This window comes from Rattus norvegicus, chromosome 2, assembly GCF_036323735.1.
Source record: "Rattus norvegicus strain BN/NHsdMcwi chromosome 2, GRCr8, whole genome shotgun sequence".
Classification (NCBI taxonomy): Eukaryota; Metazoa; Chordata; class Mammalia; order Rodentia; family Muridae; genus Rattus; species Rattus norvegicus.
The window spans coordinates 141,236,700-141,256,882 of NC_086020.1; the positions used below are offsets into that span (position 1 = coordinate 141,236,700).

Below are 20,183 nucleotides of genomic sequence, written 5' to 3' on the forward strand. Positions count from 1 at the left end.
TTCAGGGATGTTATGCATATAAGCATGTCTGCACATTCCACAGATACACCGCATAGAACATACATGTATATGGATGTGTTTGCCATGTGTTTGTGGGTGTCTGAGGGGGCCAAAAGATGGAGTTAAATCCCCTGGATCTGGGTTGTGATCCACACAACACGGGTGCTGGGACTTGAATTCTGGTCATCTGGAAAATCAGTGAGTTCTCTTATCCACTGAGCCATTTCTCCAACTCCCATAGACATTTAATATATGGATATTGTGTAGCTGTAGATTCTATAGATATACTTAGAACTCTTAGGCAAAGTGTCTTCTCTAGAAGACTATGTTGCTGAACAAAACAAGAAACCAGGCTTTCAACAGACTCCACTTCTTTATTCAAATACCTGTATTCCAGTCTCACTGAACGCTTTCCACAAGACAGATTCCCCTCAAGTTGTACAGTGCTTAGTGGTGTTGCCTGTTTCCCATCTTTGAGTCCTACGACTAATTATTCCATTTATCTCAAGGTGCAAGAATCACGTGGCTAGCCAGGGGGGCCCACCTGCAGAGAGGCAAGATATTTGACTTAGGTAGTTTTGCTGTCTAAAGTCTTTGAGTCTATTCCAGGAGAAAAGATTATGAAGTTACCCCCGCAGGGCAGGACCCAATCAGGTTGGCCTGTCATTTGGGATGTTTGTCCTTTTATTTGTTAAAATCTCTTTACCCAAATAACCTCAGAACCAAAATAATCAGAAGAACAGAGGTGACCTTGCAGATGCTTCTGAATTCCTGATAGCTGTCCCACAACTTTTTCCCGGAAACATGTGCACACATTCATGTATCTGTGCACACACTGCATGTACATATTTACACAAATGCTTGTGCCCACAGATACTCAGAGAACGGCAATAACCACCCAAACTACAGAACTTCTCTGGTTCAAGATTTGACTCTGTAGTGCCACACTTTACATGACAGCAGACACAAGATTTTCACTACACATTGTAGGGCAGCACTTGTCTGATGGGGTCTGTAGATACTTTTGATATATAAGTAAGTGTGTCCCAAATTGATTGTGGAGGAAAAAGAAGGAAGCGGCCACTTCCTTCCTCACCAGTTCTCAGCCCTCAGCATATCTAGGATGTCAGGCAGGGCCTGTAAAATGTTTAACACTTCCAACCATTCCAGTCCCCAGGGAGTCCTGACTGCACAACCCATCCACAGGGTGTGTTGGAGCTCCAGTGTTTGAGATTATTAAATGTTGCGAGCAGGGAATAACTAGTTTACCTAAGAAAGACTTGTATGTTGGCACTCAAAGGTTACTCAGCTCAGTGCTCTCAGTCTGTGGACCATTTATTTTAAAAACTGATTTTAAATTCTTATCCATACAAGCTGCTGTTGGCTCTGATCAATTCCCTGCACAGCCTTTTCTTGTGCTCACAACTGTGCCTCATCTCACATGACACCCGTGGTTGGCCTCGGTCAAGCAGCTCCCAGCAGCACTGAAGTACCTGCAGATATCCCATTGCAATGTCCGCGGCTTTTAGCCTTAACACAACACTTAAAGACCTAGAGTATTATGTCAACATAAACAAATCATCAGAGACAGGTCGAGTTCACAGAGTCTGACACAACTATTAGTGGTAGGTCGCTAAGGTTTGCAGAGTCAGGTGAGCAAAACACCTGACCCCTCAGACACCATGTCCTTCTGCAGTAAAGCTTTGAAGACAAACTCAGGGAAGGCGCACACAAGTGCTAAGAATATTCCTGTATAAAACGCAACTGAATACACATATGTCTTTATATTTAATTCCTGCTGGACGGAAACAATAACGAGGAAATTAAAATGAATTGTGCCTCTTCTGGGCTTCCCTTAGTAATAGCAACAGCAGGCATCACAAAGGATTCCATCACCAGAGAGCGTTCTGACTGCTGCACGAGCCGGGAGGAAACCCAGAAGCAGAAAGAAGTGCAAACTGCTTTACCACACACTTTTCCTTGTGCCACTGCAGCTTTCCAAGCCCCTAGAACATTCCCAAGGGACTTCTGCTCATCATGTGTGACATTTGCTAAGGTGAGATTAAATAAAAAACATTCAGCTTATTTTAACCTCCTTTTGGAAATGTTGTATGTTAAATATAAGGTCTCTCTTTCTCTCTCCCTCCCTCCCTCTCCTGTCTCTGTTTTATCTTTTAAATACAGAAAATATCTTCTAAATAGTCTCGACTTGGGTTTCCAGTTTGCGCCTGCTCAGTTAGTCCCAGGTTCTTGTAAGAGAGAGTCAGAGCGGAAGTGTCTCTTCCCAGCATCCCCTGCAGTCCTCTCAGTTGCATCTGTGGTGTCCAACACAGTGCTGAGCAGGCTCCAGATGGGCCAAGAATTTTGTGCGGAATCCCATGCCTCAAAGTTTACCTGCATTTCCACCAGCGTTTCCTCCTCTTTTCACAAATGAAGCACATCCGGAGCAGAAAAGAAATTTAAAAAATGAAGGAGGAAAACAGATCTGCCCAAATGGCCATTTCTTTCGTGAAGCAATACCTTCAGTACAGAGAAACCATTCTCGTTTGGAATATCCTTCCATTTCCTTCAGGATGAGAGGTTTGAAAACGTTGACCTCTGAGAGGAGATACTACACACTTCTAAGTTGGTGAAAGAACTCCCAGCGTCACTTGGATACTCCGGGTAGGAGGAGCTGGAGGAGATGATGTTCTTCAGCCTCTGGAGAGCGATGATCAGCAGCAGAAGCAGAAAAGCCAGGAGGCTGAGGAATATGGAGACATAGATGTAGACGTTGGACAGGTGGCCCGAGGACGAGTCCACCGATGTGGACAGCGATGTGGGAAACAGCTCCAGGAAAGTTCCATTCTCCACACTTCCTGCAAATCCAGATGAGGGGTCAGCCTCCGACATCTCTACGAAGAGGGAAGGCGTGGGCAGGCGCGCTCAAAAGTCCGTCCGCTTCCGCGTCCGCGTCTGCGTTTCACACAGGGCTTAAGAGCGAGGAAACTGGCCTTGCACGTTCATGACAGCAGCAGCAGAAATCACAGGCGGGAATGTCAGCACAACAAACTGTCTTGGTTTTTAAACAAAGGCAGCAACAGCAGGGATCACTTGTCCACAGAGACTGCAGAAACGACAACACATGCACAGCTCAGTACACTAGCAGGGAAATAACACATCTGTAATCTCATTTTTAGTTTTTCTTTCAGGGAAGGAAAAGAATGAGACAATTCCCAGAGAAACAAACACTATTTATGTCCCTTTATTATAAATGAGATATAAAAACGAGCTTCGATTTTCCCTTCACAGTATCGTAGGTGTCAGGCTTCTCCAAGGAACTAAAGAGAAAGTAAAAAGAAAATATACATCTGTTGTGTCCCATTGTGATTCCAGTGGAAACTTCAAGTGGATGCTCTGAGTTGAAACCCAGAGTTCAGATCCAGAAGCCCCTCCTCCACAAAAATCAACCCCACACCTGACCAACAGAGGACCTAATGTGTGCTTTTTGTCTAGTGTTTGACTTTGATAAAATTTCATTAGCATGCAATCAGGGCCGTTATTATGTGTTTCTTTACTAAGGGTAATTTACACACTTTTACATTGAGTAGGAAGTTTAGAAAGGGTTGGATTCCTTCCAATGATGGAGAAGGTACAGGGTTTGCTGGCAAAAGACTCCAGTCTGAGATTCAGATTGTTCACCATCCACCTGACATATCCACCTGAACTCTAACTTTCAGGAAAAAAAAAGGAATTTTCAGTATCATGGTGGTTACATTCCTATCAGTTGATTGAAACTCTGAAAGGGACTGGAATCCTGTTCTGGCTGGTTTTGTGTGTCAAGTTGACACAAGCTGGAGTATCACAGAGAAAGGAGCCTCTCTTGAGGAAATGCCTCCATGAGACCCAGCTATAAGGCATTTTTCTCAATTAGTGATCAAGGTGGGAGGACCCAGCCCATTGTGGGTGGTGCCGTCCTGGGCTGGTGGTTCTGGGTTCTATAATAGAGCAAGGTAAGCAAGCCATTGAGAGTAAGCCAGTAAGTAGCATCCCTCCATGGCCTCTGCATCAGCTCCTGCTTCCTGGCCTGCTTGATTTCCAGTCCTGACTTCCTTTGGTGATGAACAGCAACATGAAAGTGTAAGCTGAATAAACCCTTTCCTCCCAACTTGCTTCTTGGTCGTGAAGTTTGTGCAGGAATAGAAACCCTGACTAAGACAAATCCCTAAAGGGAATTAGTATAGAAGGTAGCCAAGGAGCATGGTAGCTTCCTTAGAGTGTAAGCACAGAGGCACAGCACTTCCTCGGGAATATCCCTGTTGGAGGCTACCACAGAGATTCACAAACTGCTCAAAATTCAGAGAATAAGCGGCCCTGGGGTGCATAGCTATGGTTGCCACTTCTACATCGAAACCCCTGAACTGAAGGTCCGGGGATAATGGCGGAAGCAGAGCAGAAAGATTGTGTGGAGAGGCAGAGGACAAGGGAGTCTGCTGAAGTGCCGTCTTCTGTACACAGCGGGGAAATGGCACAGGGAAGTTCAACGAACAGGAAAGTTACACAATGACAACGCCAACTGACTTGCTAACACGGGCGGGGAAGTCTCATAAGGACACAACCCAAGATGAAGAGATACAGGTGATCCACGGCTGCTGAGACAGAGCGAAATGAGTCTTCTCCATGGTTGAGCACCCTGAGCCTCAGTTCCAAACATTCGGCCCTAAATACATGTACATAAGAGAAATATTCAGTGGGCCTGTTGATGATGGTATTGGTGTTGGTGATGATGGTGATGGGGTGTGTGTGTGTGTGTGTGTGTGTGTGTGTGTGTGTGTGTGTGTGTTTTAAGAAGTATGGAATTAGAGTGCTTTCCTGTTACTCTGGTGCAAAGAAAGTTCTTCACTTTGTGAGAGACAGAGATAGCCTTAAGAAAGAACGTCCCTCCAGGTAGAAAATTCCAGAACTTTCTTCAGATCCATTAAAGAGTTTCTTCCTAGCTGTTTCTGGAATGAAACCATTTTTCTATAAGTTTCTACATCTCAGAGTGACATCCACCCTGCCCCTGGCTTTCCCTTCTAAACACTGCCCAACGTTTTATCTGAAAACTTCCCTTTCTTCTCCTCTCCAAATCTAATCAAGTGTCTAGAGCTTTGAGTGGCCCCACTTGCTTCTGTGGCCAGGACTGATGACCCCTTGAAGGGAGGCACCTCACAGAGGGCTACCCCTGCCAGGTTTTACATAGAGGAATGAGTCTTGGTGAGCGCCTCACAGGGCGTAGAGACTATGTTTTATTAGTTCTGAAAATGAATAGATGTCCACCTCTCAGTCTATTTTGCCTGGTGATTTTAATACTATTAGGCCTTTTCAGTCTCCTAATAATCATTAAACAAATAAAAACAGTAAAAGGAACTGCAGAAGGGTGCAGATGTGTCACACTGATGCTGGAAACCCTCAGCCTTTCGACAACTCTTACATGATCCAGCTGTTCATTTCTGGGGAGTATGGGGAGGGGCCTCAGAGGCGGCATGATACAAGAATAGAAAACTAGGGTAGAAGCCCAAAAGAGTACACCAGAAAAGTACCAGATGTCTGGGTGCAGGCAAAGTGTAGCTGAGGAAACAGGACATGCATAGCTGCTAGCTGATTTGACAAGGGTGAGAGCTGTAGGTAGAAGGTCTGTCCTAGCTTCAGGCCTCTGACCCCAGCTCTCAGCATCTACTCTTCATTTGTTTGTTTTGTTTTTGTTTTTGTTCTTTTGTCCTGGTAGGAAAGCCTAGACTGCCTCTTCTGGATTGAGCAAAGAAGGTAATGACTGGGCACCCCGTATTTCCCAAAACACTTTCCAGGACAGGTGGGGGTAGGGATGACCCACTTTACAGATGCAAAGCCGGGCTGCAAAGACGCTGAGGTTCACTCAGGGTGTAGCTACACAGTGAGAGTGGAGTACCCAGAACCATGCTCGAACTGTATTCTAGTTTTCCTCAATAGTGGATGGAAACAGACAAATGACAAGACTTGGCTAATTAGCTCCTAGCAGCTCGTGGTCGTTTCGTTTTAAGGCGGGGTCTTGTGTGTCTCAGACTGGCCTCAAGCTTTCCATCCTTCTGCCTCAGCCTCATGAGTGCTGGGATAAAGGGACTGTGCCAATATACCGGACTCACAGCTAGTCTCGACGGACCAGTTTTCTACTTGTGCCACAGGGCTCATCTTCCTCCCACTCCAGGTAGGCCTGTGTTAAGATGGTTCCACTCCCATAATCACCCTGGGGGTGGGGGGGATGGGAGGCCTTAATGGTCTCTGACAATCTCACAGGTCTGACATAAGGTTTAGCCAGAATTGGCTGGATTTCTTCAAGCTGCCCTTTTCTGCCACTGAAATTAGTATCATTTTCTAATGCAGTGGCTGGAAGCATAGGACATTACCATGGTACCAGGATGCCAGTGGCAAGGCTGGTAACTGTCTGGAGATGCTTTTACGACAAAGGTCACTCTTTTCAGGGGAACTGTCCTGAAGGTCACCTTCTTCCCTGGAAGCTTCAGGTGTCTATAGAACGGCCTAGAGGGAACACTAAGAAGCTGCAGGTAAAACACCTGATCTCCTATGGGGCTTTTGGATAATGGTGGGAAAAAAGCAGAAAAAAAAAATCTATGCCTTTCCTCAGTTTTACAGTGAAACTTCTTCTGCTTTGAAAGCTGTCTTCCTAATATTACAAATAGAGTATCATTTCCAGATTGCTTTTTAATGTAAAATGACAGCCCCTCAAATTTGATCCACTATTCTACCCTGAAACAGTCAGGTATATTCATGGCTAGAGATGCTTTTAATTTAGTTACATCGGTTCTCATTTCCCGATTGAAGTTTTGAAGAACTGAAGGATCCTCTTTCTCTCTAGCAAATGCTTTATCCAGAGAGGAGTGTATAAAGCTGGCAGTAACCGAACTCATCCTTGTTTAATGTCCTGACAGGTGTCACTGTGGAAAAGGAATCACAGGAGCGTGTTTCGGGATGGCACTTCCTGTCTCCTCTTCAGTGACCTCATCTTAAATGACCTGTCTTGGGGCAACAACAACAGCCTCTTACCTCAAGTCTACTTAGGTCATTCTTAGATTCATGCAATGTTGATTTTTTTTCAACATCATTCTCAGACAACAGAGTTTTTAAAAGAAGAGGGGAAAATAAGATGGTTCATGGTCAACCAATTCTTTCTTTGTTTCTTGGAATAAAACCTTGTCCTGGGAGGAAACATTCCAAAGGCTACTAAAACGTGAGCAAGTTGGGGCATGCGATCTCTCTCCATGAACCCAGTGGTATTGGGGGAGGAAAGACAGCGTATACAAGACTAGATTTGTTTACTTACTTGGCACCACGACCAGCCTCTCACACAGTGGATACTTTTTATTCACATGATGTGGTTATAAATTTTGTAAATTGACCTTCTTCTTTATCTTTTGAAACAGAGTCTCACTATACTGCCTGGGTTGGCTTTGAATGGAAAGCTGCCCTGTCTTAGCTCCCTAGAGCTGGCATACACCTCCATACCCACGGGATTGAGATGATTTGGAAGAACGGAACTGTAGTGTGGGCCTTCATCCCCTCTATCCCTTCTGAAAAGAACTGGCCAGCCCTCATCTCAGAGGTCTCTCACACCACACATGGGGAGCTCTGTAGAGAAAAGGAGGTACATGAGCAGAGATCGAATTCTAACACAGGAATTTATAACGTTCAGCCTGCCTGTCAACTACCAGCGTGGTGCAGGAATACCCGGCTCTCAGGCTGCCACTCAACTTTCTCTGTGGAGAAGAGGTATTTAAGGTTGTAAAAAAACAGGGACAAGCTACTTTGTATCCTTGTGCTCATTCCTTAAAACGTTACTTAGCTACTATGATTGACAAAGTTCTGTCAACATTCATCAGCATCCAGTCCTGCTGTACCATACCAAAAAGTGATCCTCCCAGGCATTAGTAGTTCAGAGCTGTGTGATAAGGTTCTCCTGTGAGCAGCATACTCCGGCACAGATGTGAAGTTTGATACTGTAACAGACTTGATGGCTTCAGGTGATGTATCAGTTATCCTTCTCTGCAGGCCATTAGGAACAACCAAGATCTAGAAGAGATTTTTCTCCATCTGAGTAAAGCTGTCTTCAGCTTATTAGGGAAAAAAAGGTGTATTATATAAGACCTCGCCTTCCAGCCATTCCTTCACCCTTTTGTAATTACCTTCTCTTGAATGCTTTCTCTTTTCCTTGGCCTTTAGGTCCTACAAGACTAGGGGAGGGGGTGGGTGCTGACCATCATTCTCCCCACCACTCTCTTTAAATGAAAATCCTTATTTGCATTCAGTGGCAAACATAGACCTAGGCTTGCAGTCATCAAAGTAAAGTTTACTTTGCTGTAATGAGCTATGCTAACTCAAAGCTGACTCAGCGATCCGAGTGTTTTCCCATTTGAGAAGCATTCTTACTTATCAGAACAGTATGTGTGTAAAATTCCGCATGGACTTTCATCATGAGTCATTGTATCTGACCAATAAAAATCAAAACCCAGCTAAGGAAATAGACTGCTTCTAGGGACTATTGGCCATTGAGTTATATCAGTGGTTCTTGGCCTATAGGCCTTTGACAAATCTCTGTCTTCAAAAATATTTACAATATGATATATTCATAATAGTAGCAAAATTACAGTTATGAAATAGCAACAAAAATGTGTGGTTAAGAGTCACCACAACATGAGGAACTGAACTAAAGGATTGTAGCATAGGGAGGTTGGGAAGCAGTGACCTGGAGGGACACCCTTTGAGAAGGGACTGGGAATTCTGCACAGTGCACTGGAATTCATGGTTTTTACTGAATAGAGTATAATGGAAAATTAAACTGCACGGTCCTCTGTTTTCTCACTTCAGATGAATGATCAGAAAACTTCCCATTGCACTTTTGCAATGTCAAAGGAAAAGCTTTGGGTCAGTGGTTTATTTTTCAAATTAGTCCTAAGGTAACTCTGGATCCAATCTACGTTCAGTGCATCCCCTCAACCAAATCTCTTAGGTAGTTTTGGGGTCAAGACATTTCTACAGAAATGAATGAATGAATGAATGAGAATGAATGAACAAGCAAATAAATGTGGAGTCTGGAGAGATGGCTCAGTGGTTAAGAGCCTGCACAACACTTGCTGTGAGTTTGTTTCCCAGCACACATGTCATGTGACTCTGTCTGTAACTCCATTTCCAGGGGGTCTGACATTTCTGGCCCTCTCAGGCTGGACTCAAGTGCAAACACACACACACACACACACACACACACACACACAGAGTAAGAATATCATTTGAAAACTAGTAAGATTAATAATGCTTTGTTAGACAATGGATTTTGTCCTGAATACTTTAGAAGTTACTTATTCATTTAAGATATATTATCAAAATATACTTTTTGATATGCAAACAGAATGGAATCAGAGATATTATAAAACCATGAAAGCACTACAAAGGGAATATTGTTTATCTTATACATTCTCAATAATAAATTTTTAGTGCATTTATACTCCATGAAACAATTTTATATCTAAATCACTGCCTTGGCAAGAATAATTGTTTCCAAATACTAGAATCTTGCGATAAGACAGATGGGTAATTTAAATAAGCAACTGCTTAGATTAGATTTAAAAAATAGCACCCCCCCCGTCACAAAGGTTATCCCAGGCATAGCATTTTTATGATTCTTTCATGTGTTTGGGAAAAGATCAAGAAGAAAAATTCCCATACTTGTGAGTGGGCCCTGCCTCCCATGCAGTGCCTGGACCACATCAAATGAGAAAAGCAGCAACTTCAAGGTCAAATTGAACATGAGCTAGTTAGGAACAGCAGAGTGATGGAAGTCGCTTCGGGGAGTGGGAAGAAAGGTCACAGCTAAAGGGAGCATTTGCAGAAAGAGCTAAAGGGGAGGTAATGACTTGATCACAGGCAAAGCTGTAACAAACCTGGGGAGAAGGACTGCAAAGCCAACGTCACCTTTCAAGACGTTTCCACAGTTTTAAGGAGGCATTTCTCTTCCTTTATTTCTTTATACCCACCTCTGATCATTTTCAGTTTTTAGAGCTGTGTTCAGAAAAAATTTATCCTCATAGTTTTAGGACTGTTTAAACCATAGTATTAGTACACAGAAGAGCCTTGCATGACTTTATAAAACCTGAATGTGTTTTTAGGAATTCACATTAAGCCACGTGAGGGTAGGAGTGGAATGAGGTTCTGTCCTTTCTCAGTGTGTGTCCCATTTTACCTCCTCAGTAAAAATTATTTTATAGTTATTTTTTATTCCTTGGGAACTTCACACACACACACACACACACATACACACACACACACACATACACACACACACACACATACACACACACTAAAATATTATCACTTCCACTTCTGTCCTTCCCCAGCTCCCCCTCCCCCACCCCCACCCCCACCAACATGTCCCTTGACAACTTTATGGCTTCTTTTTTCTTTTGATAACCCACTAAATCCAATTAATTAGCGTGTGAGTGTAAGGCCACCCACTGCATCATGGGAAACCTACCAGTGCCACATCTTCCAAGGACTGTTCCTCTCTCAACAGCTATCCTCTGCCAGTAGCTCCTCGGTAAGGGCTTAGGCCTGGACATCACCTCCCCTACTCGGCCATTCTTGTGCAGTTTATCACAACTGTAAGATAATTTCTACTCAACATATGTTTTTCCTTTGAAGGTATGCTTCAAACATTTCCCTATGCAATGTTATAGCTAGAAAAAAAAAGTTCTCATCAAGTTTGCAATTGTCATACATCTCTGTGATTGAAATACTTTTAAAATTCTTTACATACCAATGTTAGATATCCTTCAACCTCAGAGCCTAGACTGCTCTAGGGGAAGAGGGAAGAGCTTGGAGAATCAGTGTTTCTACAGTTGCTGATTGAGTGCGCTCTAAATCTGTGCAGATTCCTTAGAAGGGGGCAGTGCAGGATGCTGAGAGTGAGAGCACAGAGTAGTCATGGCTCACTCTCTGCCCATGCCACCGTTCCTTCCTAGTCTCTGTGATTAACTCTCTCCTTACAGATGGGCACACTCTTCACACACACACACACACACACACACACACACACACACACACACACACACACCCCAGTCACCCCCTTTAGTCCATAGCTTTTTGTGATCTTGATCCCATTCCCCTATGTTTCTCATGTACATCCCAGGTAAGATATTTAATGAATACATTTCTGTTTGCATATGGTCCTATAAATGTTTGTTATTGCTATTTGGGTGTGTATGTGTGTGTTTCCAGTATACAGAATGTATGGCTATGGAACAGTTCATTCTAACCTTCTAACCAAGATTCTAAATTTATGTCCACTTAAAATATCTTGATAATTGAGGCACAGAGAAGGGATGCAAATTATCAAATATATCGAGTTCTCTAGTTTTGCTTATAACAATGCCCTTCAGACTAAAAGCCATAATGGATCCATCCAATTACAGCATAAGCACAAATGGAGACAGGTGACAATGTCGCTTCTCTACAGAGAGCTTTAGCATTAACAAAATAGTTTACCAGGCCACTTTTCAATTCCATAGCTTTACAGATACATTTCTGCATTTGCTTAAAGTGAAGCCTCAGACAAAGTATTAAAGCACCACTAGGGTGTAAAATGTTATGTGTCTTGCATTTCTCAACAGGGATCCAAGCTCACCGAGTCTTGAACTTGATGTACTTAAAACTTAGACCCAACATTTACTTGAATTAATGAACCATCGTCTTTTGCAATGCAGCTACAAGTAGAACTTAGTTGATTATATATTGTATAAATTGCACATGTTATCTGGATATTAGCCAAGTATTTTGTGTAACACATACAGATCATTTTTGCCAAATGGATTCCCTTGTTCTTCCAGTCCTCTATGGCTGACACTCAAAGTGTGATGAAGCTTTTTGTGGAAAAAAATGGGCATTTAAGAAAGATAATGCTTAGTAATTGCCAGCTTGCACCAGCTAAGTTTCTGGAAGCATTCAGTTTTGGTCATATGACATGATTTATTCTATCTGAATACTGAGCAAAAAAAAAAAAAAGACCCAGATCTCAACATTTATTACCCTTAATGCAATGCAGAGTTCTTGATGGATTTTAGATAAAGTTTTACAAAAGCATTATTATAAAGGACATTAAAGATCCAAGATAGTAGAACATATCTGTAATCCCCACACTCTGTAGAGTTGGGCAGGAGAATTATGGGTTCAAGGCCAGCCTGAACGAAACATATAAGATGACTCAAACTGAGGAATTCGAATAAAAACTACATGTTAGATGTAACTTTCCAAATGTAATGTCAGAAAGCATTCTTAGGAACTACTACGTTGAAACAGCTAGCCATACTGTCAGGTAATCTTCAAATAACACATAAGGGAATGCATATTCTCATGCACAGACATATGATAGATCAAATGTGACAATGCCTTAAAAACACTAGCTTCTCTAATCTGACCTATGGGTGTTTTCTGTCAGGACTCTTGTAAGTTTTCATGATTTTCTGAAAGATTTTGAGAAAACATGAGCTGAAATTCAGCCCAAATGTGAGAAGCTTCAAAAGACACACGAAGATGGGGACGGGGTGTTTCGCTGAGCATCAGAAGTTCTCTGCTGCTACCATGAGCTCACAATATCCCTACTGCACAGGTGCTTGCAGTGAGCTACTGCAGGGGGGTCCTCGGTACAGAGGATCCTGTCTGGGAACCAGAAACAGGTGAGCCTTACTCATGAATTCACCGCCATTACCATCCACTGAATTGAATGTCCCATGGGCCCTCTGGAGCAGATTCCAGGTACAACCCTGTTATCTGTTGTCTTCAGAGGCAGCTACAGTGTTTAAGGTCCTAGAGCTTAAATACCCAGGCAAAAGCAGCGCTATGAAAACATGCTAGTCCTACACAGCAGGTGGACTCCAAGAAGCTTTCGGAAAACCCACAATGGCTACTAAGGTCCAGGTTCAGCGACCTCGGAAATAACAGTAGTAAACTAGACAGAAATAGAGCTGTTACCCAGGCAGTGAAAGAAAACACACAGTCTGCAAAACAGCAAGTTTGACAAATCAAAACACTCAGGCTTCTCACAAACCCTAACCAGTAACCATCTCTTGGATCATCCAGGTTTGGGCGAGTTCTCCAGTGCGGTAGGAGAACAAACATCACCCTACAATGTCTTCTGCAGTCCAGGGTCAGAATTCGTTGAAACCAGGGACTAGTAAATGATTAATAAACTGAATCTAGTCAACTCCAGATAAAGCTGTAAATACTTGGGAGCATTGATTTGAGAAGTGTGCTTCCCAGTTACCGCTGATCATACAAAGGTGCAGAAAGGTACTCGGAAGTGATGTAGGCAAGTTGGATTTGAGATGTAAATGACGAATGTCATCATACCTACAATGAGATAGATATTCTTTTGCCTGAATCTCTGCATAGACCAGAAAGACAGAGAATAGAGGATGCTAGTTCTTCACTAGGGAAGTGTGTTCTACATGGGACTTCTGAGGCCCTGCTCATCCTTTGTGTGAGCACAGAGTAGTAGAACTTGCCTGTGTGCAGAACTTGCCTGTGTTCTCTCATGTGTGTCTCTGTGTTAGCTTCTCTGTGTCTGTGTCTGTGTCTGTGTCTGTGTGTCTGTATGTCTGTGTGTCTGTCTTTCTCTTGTGACCTCAGAAATCTGGCTTACAAATAAAATATCAACATATCCCTTGTAATTCTGAGCAAAATGATACATCAGGCTATCTATAGAGTGTGGGAGGAACTCAAACCCCCACCAGCTTGTTGTCATTTTAGATAATAACCCAGGTCCAGACTCTGCCAAATGCAATATGGAAATAAAAAACACAAGTGTTGGCTCAGTTCCCCAAGCATGTACTTCAACTTCGACATCTAAGAAGGCAAAATTGAAAACTAACAGACTGCTATATAGGTGACCTGCAAAAAATAGTTATATATTCTTCCAAAATATAAACAAATCTGGTTTGGGAGAGGAAATAAAGAGTAATCTCTTCTACAGGCTGATTGCCTTATCCACAGTAAGAAATGGTCTTGACCAGAGACACATGTAGCCATAATTACCTGCTCTTTGTTCTTTCTTATTTCAATGCTGTGGGCTGACCTGCAGGGATACACCACGCAGAAGAATGCTGAGAAGTAGAGGAAAGAAGTAGGGGATGTATAGAAGGGCAGACTGCAGAGCATGATGGGAAAGGAGAGGGAAACCCTGGATGTCTCTAGGAGAAAGGGGAGCTAGACAAACCAGTGGGAAAGACAGCAGTAGCACACGGGTGGTGCTAGGAGAATTTGCTGGTAAGCAACAAACATGTACTAGTTTTTTGGGGAGAGAGAGAAAGAGAGAGGGAGAGAGAGAGAGAGAGAGAGAGAGAGAGAGAGAGAGAGAGAGTGTGTGTACAGGGAGAGGGAGACTGTTTCCACGTGTCTCTTTGTCTTTATGATTCTTAAAGGTAGTATTATTAACTCTTTCCTCTTATGAATAGGTGTTACAAGTCACCCATGAACTTAGAGGCAGGGATGGAATCAGTGTCTACATCCCTGTGTGTTCATTCAGGAGGCTGAGAGCAGGGGAGAGATCCTTTGATACGGGCCACGGGTGAGGAAAGGCTCCAGTCACCCTTCCTTCTGTGTCTACTGTAGTTTTCCCACTTGTCTGTATATAGAGTGACCACCATATCACTTGTTTAGGACTAAACGAAATGTAGAAATGGTGACACATGTCATGACAGGAAACATGTGACCAGAGTAAGAGCTGCCATACCCCTTTTCCCTGTGGGAGTGGCTGCGTAAGAATCCCTGAATTACCACAGTGACTGCCTTTACCCTTGCTGATGACATTGGCATTTACCATTAACAGTGGATAAACACTCACTGTGAGTTTTGCTATTGTCATGTAGTCCACATGTGATGACTGATACAACATCGCACTCTACTGTGACCTCAGATGGTGCGATGGGTCTCCAAGAACATGACTGCTAAGAAATCTAATCCTGAATAACAGTTCTATATATTGTATGTGTAGTATGTTCACTAAGAATTGGTATGTTAATAATTAGCATAATAATCTACCGTTAGAGCCAAAAATATAATCCATCATGTGGTGAGCTGCCAGAGCACAAGAAAAATCTTTACTAGGGACGAATGGTTTCTAGGGGGAGCAGTGACAGGCAGTAATGATATTAGTAGATTAAAGTTAAAAAAAAAAAGCCCATCATACAAATTAGGGTTAAGGCTATTTTTTTTGGTGCAGAAAAGCAACATAGTTTCATATTCATTCAATAAACAGTCACTAATCATGTATTGCATACAGGAAAATATAAATTATTATCAGTATGTACATAAAATCGCACACATTTATTTTTGTATCTTATTCACTCTTTGAGACTCTCATACAGTATATTTTTATATTTTTATTGTATTCTGTCCCATCTCCCAGATCTACCCTCACAATTCATACATCATGTTCCTTCTCTTTAAAAAAAAATGAAATAAAAAAGATGCCACTAAAAAAAAGAAAACTATTGAGTTTGTTTTTGTGTTGGCTAAATGCTCCCAGCCGTGAGGCCTGCCCTGGAGCATGGTTGCTACACCCAGTGCCACTCCTCTGAAGAAATCTGCCTCTCCCAGAGGCTATCATCTGCAAATACTTTTAGCTAGGGTAAGACTCTGTGCCCACTTCCCGCCTTTGTGGTAGGGTTTTGTCTGACAGAAGCTTGTGCGGGTCTTGTGTGTGCTGCCACAGTGTAAGTTCCTATGTGTCTACCCTGCAGGGTCTGGAAAAGGTTGCTTTCTTGTGCACAAATTTTAAACACCATCTTGACTAAAAAAAAAAAAATCTAAAATGATACAATTTGTTCCACTAAATATTCCTTACTATCTAGTCATGGGTCACTTTCCCAATATACTCCCCACCCCCATTGCATCTAAGAATGATGTCCCAGGCATACTAAACTGCCCTAAACTTCCCAGTTAAACTTTCAGTACTTATGTTTAATCTCATAGTTCCCACCTACCTTCTCTATGCAAATTTCTGGCTCCCTGCTCTGCATTCTCAAGCTATGTTCTGCATTCTCTCCATACGCATTTATACATTTCCGTACACCAGTTATATCTATCTACACGTGTCTGTGCCTTGACAGACTGTGACTCGGAGGAGTCACAAAGGACCAATGTTTCACCTTCCCTGCCATCCACAGACCATCACAGAGCCTACCTGCGCATGACCGATGAGTATTTGCTAGACAGTCGCATGAATGAGAGAATAAAATAAGAAAGAAACTTGAAGCTTCCTGGAGAGACAGCCTATATTCTATTTCTACAAGCAGAAGAATATTTACTGAGCGAATGAATGATCCTGGATAAAAATCACAGTTACTCAGAATGGCAAGTACTCAGAATATGCATGAAGGTTCCCTGTGTTTTATAAAGAACTGGTTTGTAGCAATAAAATTAAGTTTTGAGATACAGAGTAAGATCTGCACATACATCCTCAGAATTAACCCTGCTTCTCACGGGCGACTAAGACATTTGAGACTTTGACTGGCCAGTTATGGAGGATAGTTAAGGAAGAAAGGGAAGGGTACGCTTGTAAAGTTTGTATCTCACAACGTGAGTGTCGCAGAGTTGGGGTTCTTCTGTGGGCACCATCCTGTCTTTCTGATTTAAAATTGGTGACTATAGCTGTATCTTCTCTTGTTTCCCATCGGGAGCTAAGATGAGTCTGTTACCTTCTTATGTGAGCCCTTCGGTGATCAGTATCAGCTGATACTTATCGGAGGCTTTCACTACTGTGTACAGTAATGTAAGTGTCAAACACCCAGCCCCACAATACATGCTTTAGCCTGAACTGACTTTCTGTCTAAGCATAGACAATAGATGGGCATTTAACAGCTGAGAACATGGCTCCGTTAATGACATGTTCAACTCCTGATTAGAATTCAGAGCTCTGCTATACTCAGACTGATTTGGGCTGCATTGTATGATTTCAAACCAGAGGTGCAGTTAATGTGGATGTGGTTTCTTGGCTGCTAGGAATCAGTCTCTCTTTCTCTCTCACACTTCTCATGGCCAAACTCTGTTAAAAGATAAACCAGATTCAAAGTGCATGGTCACATCCCTAGGAGCACCTGAAGAAGGAATTCTGATATCAGGAGGCAGCTGGCCTCAGAATGCCACACCCTGTGGTCAGATCAGAATCAGGGCTCAGGGTCACAGACTCTGTGTCATGCCATCCTGCATCTGGACTGGCCAGTGAATGCCCAGATAGACTTCTTGAATTTAAATCAAGGGCAAAGCCATTTCTGTGTGCCCAGAACTTCATTCACCTAAGCCCGTGGGTCCTTCACATGCACAGATTGTCTGGAAGGAGTCCTGCCTATTCAGGCATTCACAGCTTGGGCATCTGGGTTGGATTTTCTAGGCTAGAACTAACCAAAAGACTTTGTTTACCTTTCACTATGAATAATGATACAAGATAACAAAATTTGGTCCATGACACCTTACATTAGTATAGAAATGTGATAATACTCTGGTCATTTCTTCCTGATAATGAGTTAAGCGTAAAAACCACTGTATGAAATAGGAGTGCTAAAATCTGAGTGCAGGGAGGAGAGGGAGTCTAGAACTATCAAGTGAACTCCAAACTGATGCTGCTGGGAACAGAGGCCAGATGAGAGGATTTTACTTGAGATGGGTTCATGTCTCACTCTTAGATTGAATGACAACTCCAAGCTTACTAAGTGACTCACTCACACCCGCAATTAATCATGGTGACCAGTCGCCTCTTCCTTCCTCTGTCTGCCTGGATAAGTAAGATAAAGCACAGTTGCTATCTCTTAACATCAGATCCACTCGTGGGCCATACAAACATGGAGTCAAACCTGGTAAGCCGAACTGACCAAGGCAAAGGAGTGTAGGGTCCTTCTTACCTTGCACCAGACTTCTTCAGTGACTGCCGTGAATGTGCTCTGAGCTGCTTTTCAGAGGACTTTGCTTTTTCCAGGGGAATAAAGGTGAGACATAAGCACCCCCTCTAATCCAAATCACAAAAGGGAATACTCTACCCACTTCCTGGAGTTCAGAGGCCCCAGAATATTAATGGAGTGGGCTGGCCTTTCTTCACCTCCACTTTGCCCAGCGTTTCAAGGTATTCAGGTTGTTATCCCATCACAGGGCAACGTCCCCTACAAGCACCGCGACTCGTTCTTGATAACGTCGTGTGTGTGTGTGTGTGTGTGTGTGTGTGTGTGTGTGTGTGTGTGTGTGTGTGTGACGTAGCTGGGATAAGAAGCCTCTCCAGCAAAAATGAAACACATTCAGTTACAGACCAGTATAGAAGATACGTCTGTCGGCTAAATCCCAAAGTGATCTTATTTATGGTCTAGCTGGCCAACTAAGACAATCAAATGAGATTTTAATGCCGTTTTAAGGACAGTGTATTGGGCAGTAGGATGGTACAAAAGAAGAAAATATTTTAGGAAAAGACTCAGTAAATAATCTTGCCTCTTTCCTGTTGTCTGAAAAATGAATCGGAGGAGTAGAAACTGTAAAGTGCCCCCAAACAAACATCCTTAGGAGTGATTTCTGGGTGGACCTAAGGACAGGGCCAGCAGCTGACCATTCACCTGTTCTGGGTGCCTGCACTGGGAGCCATGTCTGACAGGATAGCTTTGACCTTCCTCTAAGCATACGAGTTTGAGACAAGACCCGCTGAACTGAATGAACGTTCTCCCCAGGAAAACACATCAGCAGAGAAAACATTAAGAGGACATTAAGAAACAGACCTAGTCCCTGGAGTCCCTGACACCAAACCCGAGGGAGGACGCGGCACCAGACCTCTGACCTCGCAAAGCGAGCGGGCAGGCACAGTCTACAAACCTGGTCTTTAACAAGAAGCCCTGCGAATGAACGTGGCTCTCTGTTCGCAGGAGGGAGCGTGGCTTATTCTTCCATCTCAATGAGAACTCAAACATTTGCCCATAATGCGCGCACCTCCCGCTTGCTTAGGAGGCTCAGGATTGCAGGCAGTCTCGCCTCCTGGAAAAGCGAAGGGTCGAGAGTGCATTACTTACCCGGTTTTGGGGGAAGCTAAGAAAGCTCCGCTGGGGAACCCAAGAGTTCAGCGGGAAGAACTTATCCGAATTTGCAGCCAGGCAAGAAGACGCAAGGGATTACAGCACAGAGAAACCCCAGCCGTCAATGTGCGTGTGGCGACTCCCCAGGAAGAACCAAGCGACCCTAGAAATAAAGAAAAGCTCTCACACCTCACATACCTCAAAACCCACATAAAAGGCAACAGAAATGTATTACAAAGTGTAAACTGTCCGCAGAGGAATCATCCTTTGCAGCGGCGCTGACCGGAGGGCAGACTTTCCTGACTCCCTGAGCTCGGGAACCAGGCAGGTCATCCCAGGGCCAAGGACATTGCCTGCAGGGCCCCTGGTGGATCCAGCTGTAGCTGGCCCAGTCTCCTGAGACCCCGAGAGCTGGGCTGCTGGGCCTGCTTCAGGACCTTAAGGATGCGTCCAGCTAAGAAAAGGAAAGATTCGGGAGGCGTTGCACAGCAAGGAGTCAAATCTCAAGTAGTCCCAGGAGAGTCGGGATGAAGCATCCCGAAGCTAAGGGACCCCACTGGCGCCCTAGGTGGGGCGTCCGGCGGCCAGGTCTACAGACCAGCCCACTGCCTTTGCTCTGTGACCGGTTCGTTTTAGTTCCCCACTCTTGTGCTCACTGATGTGCGGATCTGGACTCCGGCGCTGGGGTAGGGCGGTGGCCCTTTCTTGACGACGTGAGCCCCACGGCGGTCCTAGGGAATGCACCGCGCGGGGGCGCGGAGCGCGAGCAGAGCACACGAGCAGGCGAGCGCAATGGGAGTGGGCACCCAGCAGGATGCGCCGGGCTCTGCGCTGTCCCTCCGCCCTCTGGGGCCATGCGACCAATGGCTGAGAGCTGGGCCCACTCCCCGCCGCCTGGCAGCCTAAGCGCTCAGGAGCTAGGACAGCACCGCGTTCTGACGAGGGTGGAGCTTACACCCTGGTTGGAGGATGAGGAGGCGTTTGCGCGGGGAGCCCCATCTGGGGAAGGCAGGTGTGGTGCGGTGAACTTTTGTGGGGATTTCTGGTGGACCTCAGGTTTTCGTTTTCTTCCTTCCTTCCTTC

The 20,183-nt window shown here is 44.0% G+C and overlaps 1 protein-coding gene across 4 annotated transcripts; it reads right to left on the reverse strand.

The window, feature by feature from the left end:
* Positions 1-354: 354 nt before the first annotated feature.
* Positions 355-19,970, reverse strand: Sertm1 (serine-rich and transmembrane domain containing 1). 4 transcript variants are annotated; one of them, XM_006232370.4, is made up of 5 exons: positions 19,757-19,970; positions 19,098-19,263; positions 10,538-10,662; positions 7,916-8,082; positions 355-3,106 (listed from the first exon to the last, which is right to left on the reverse strand). In XM_006232370.4, exon 5 carries the CDS (start codon positions 2,890-2,892, stop codon positions 2,569-2,571), a length of 324 nt encoding a protein of 107 aa, XP_006232432.1. In that variant the 5' UTR covers positions 2,893-3,106; positions 7,916-8,082; positions 10,538-10,662; positions 19,098-19,263; positions 19,757-19,970; the 3' UTR covers positions 355-2,568. The 4 variants fall into 4 exon arrangements, with proteins under 4 accessions (XP_006232432.1, XP_006232431.1, XP_017446608.1 ...); XM_006232369.4 differs by lacking the exon at positions 10,538-10,662; XM_017591119.3 differs by lacking the exons at positions 10,538-10,662; positions 19,757-19,970 and adding an exon at positions 19,384-19,749.
* Positions 19,971-20,183: the final 213 nt, after the last annotated feature.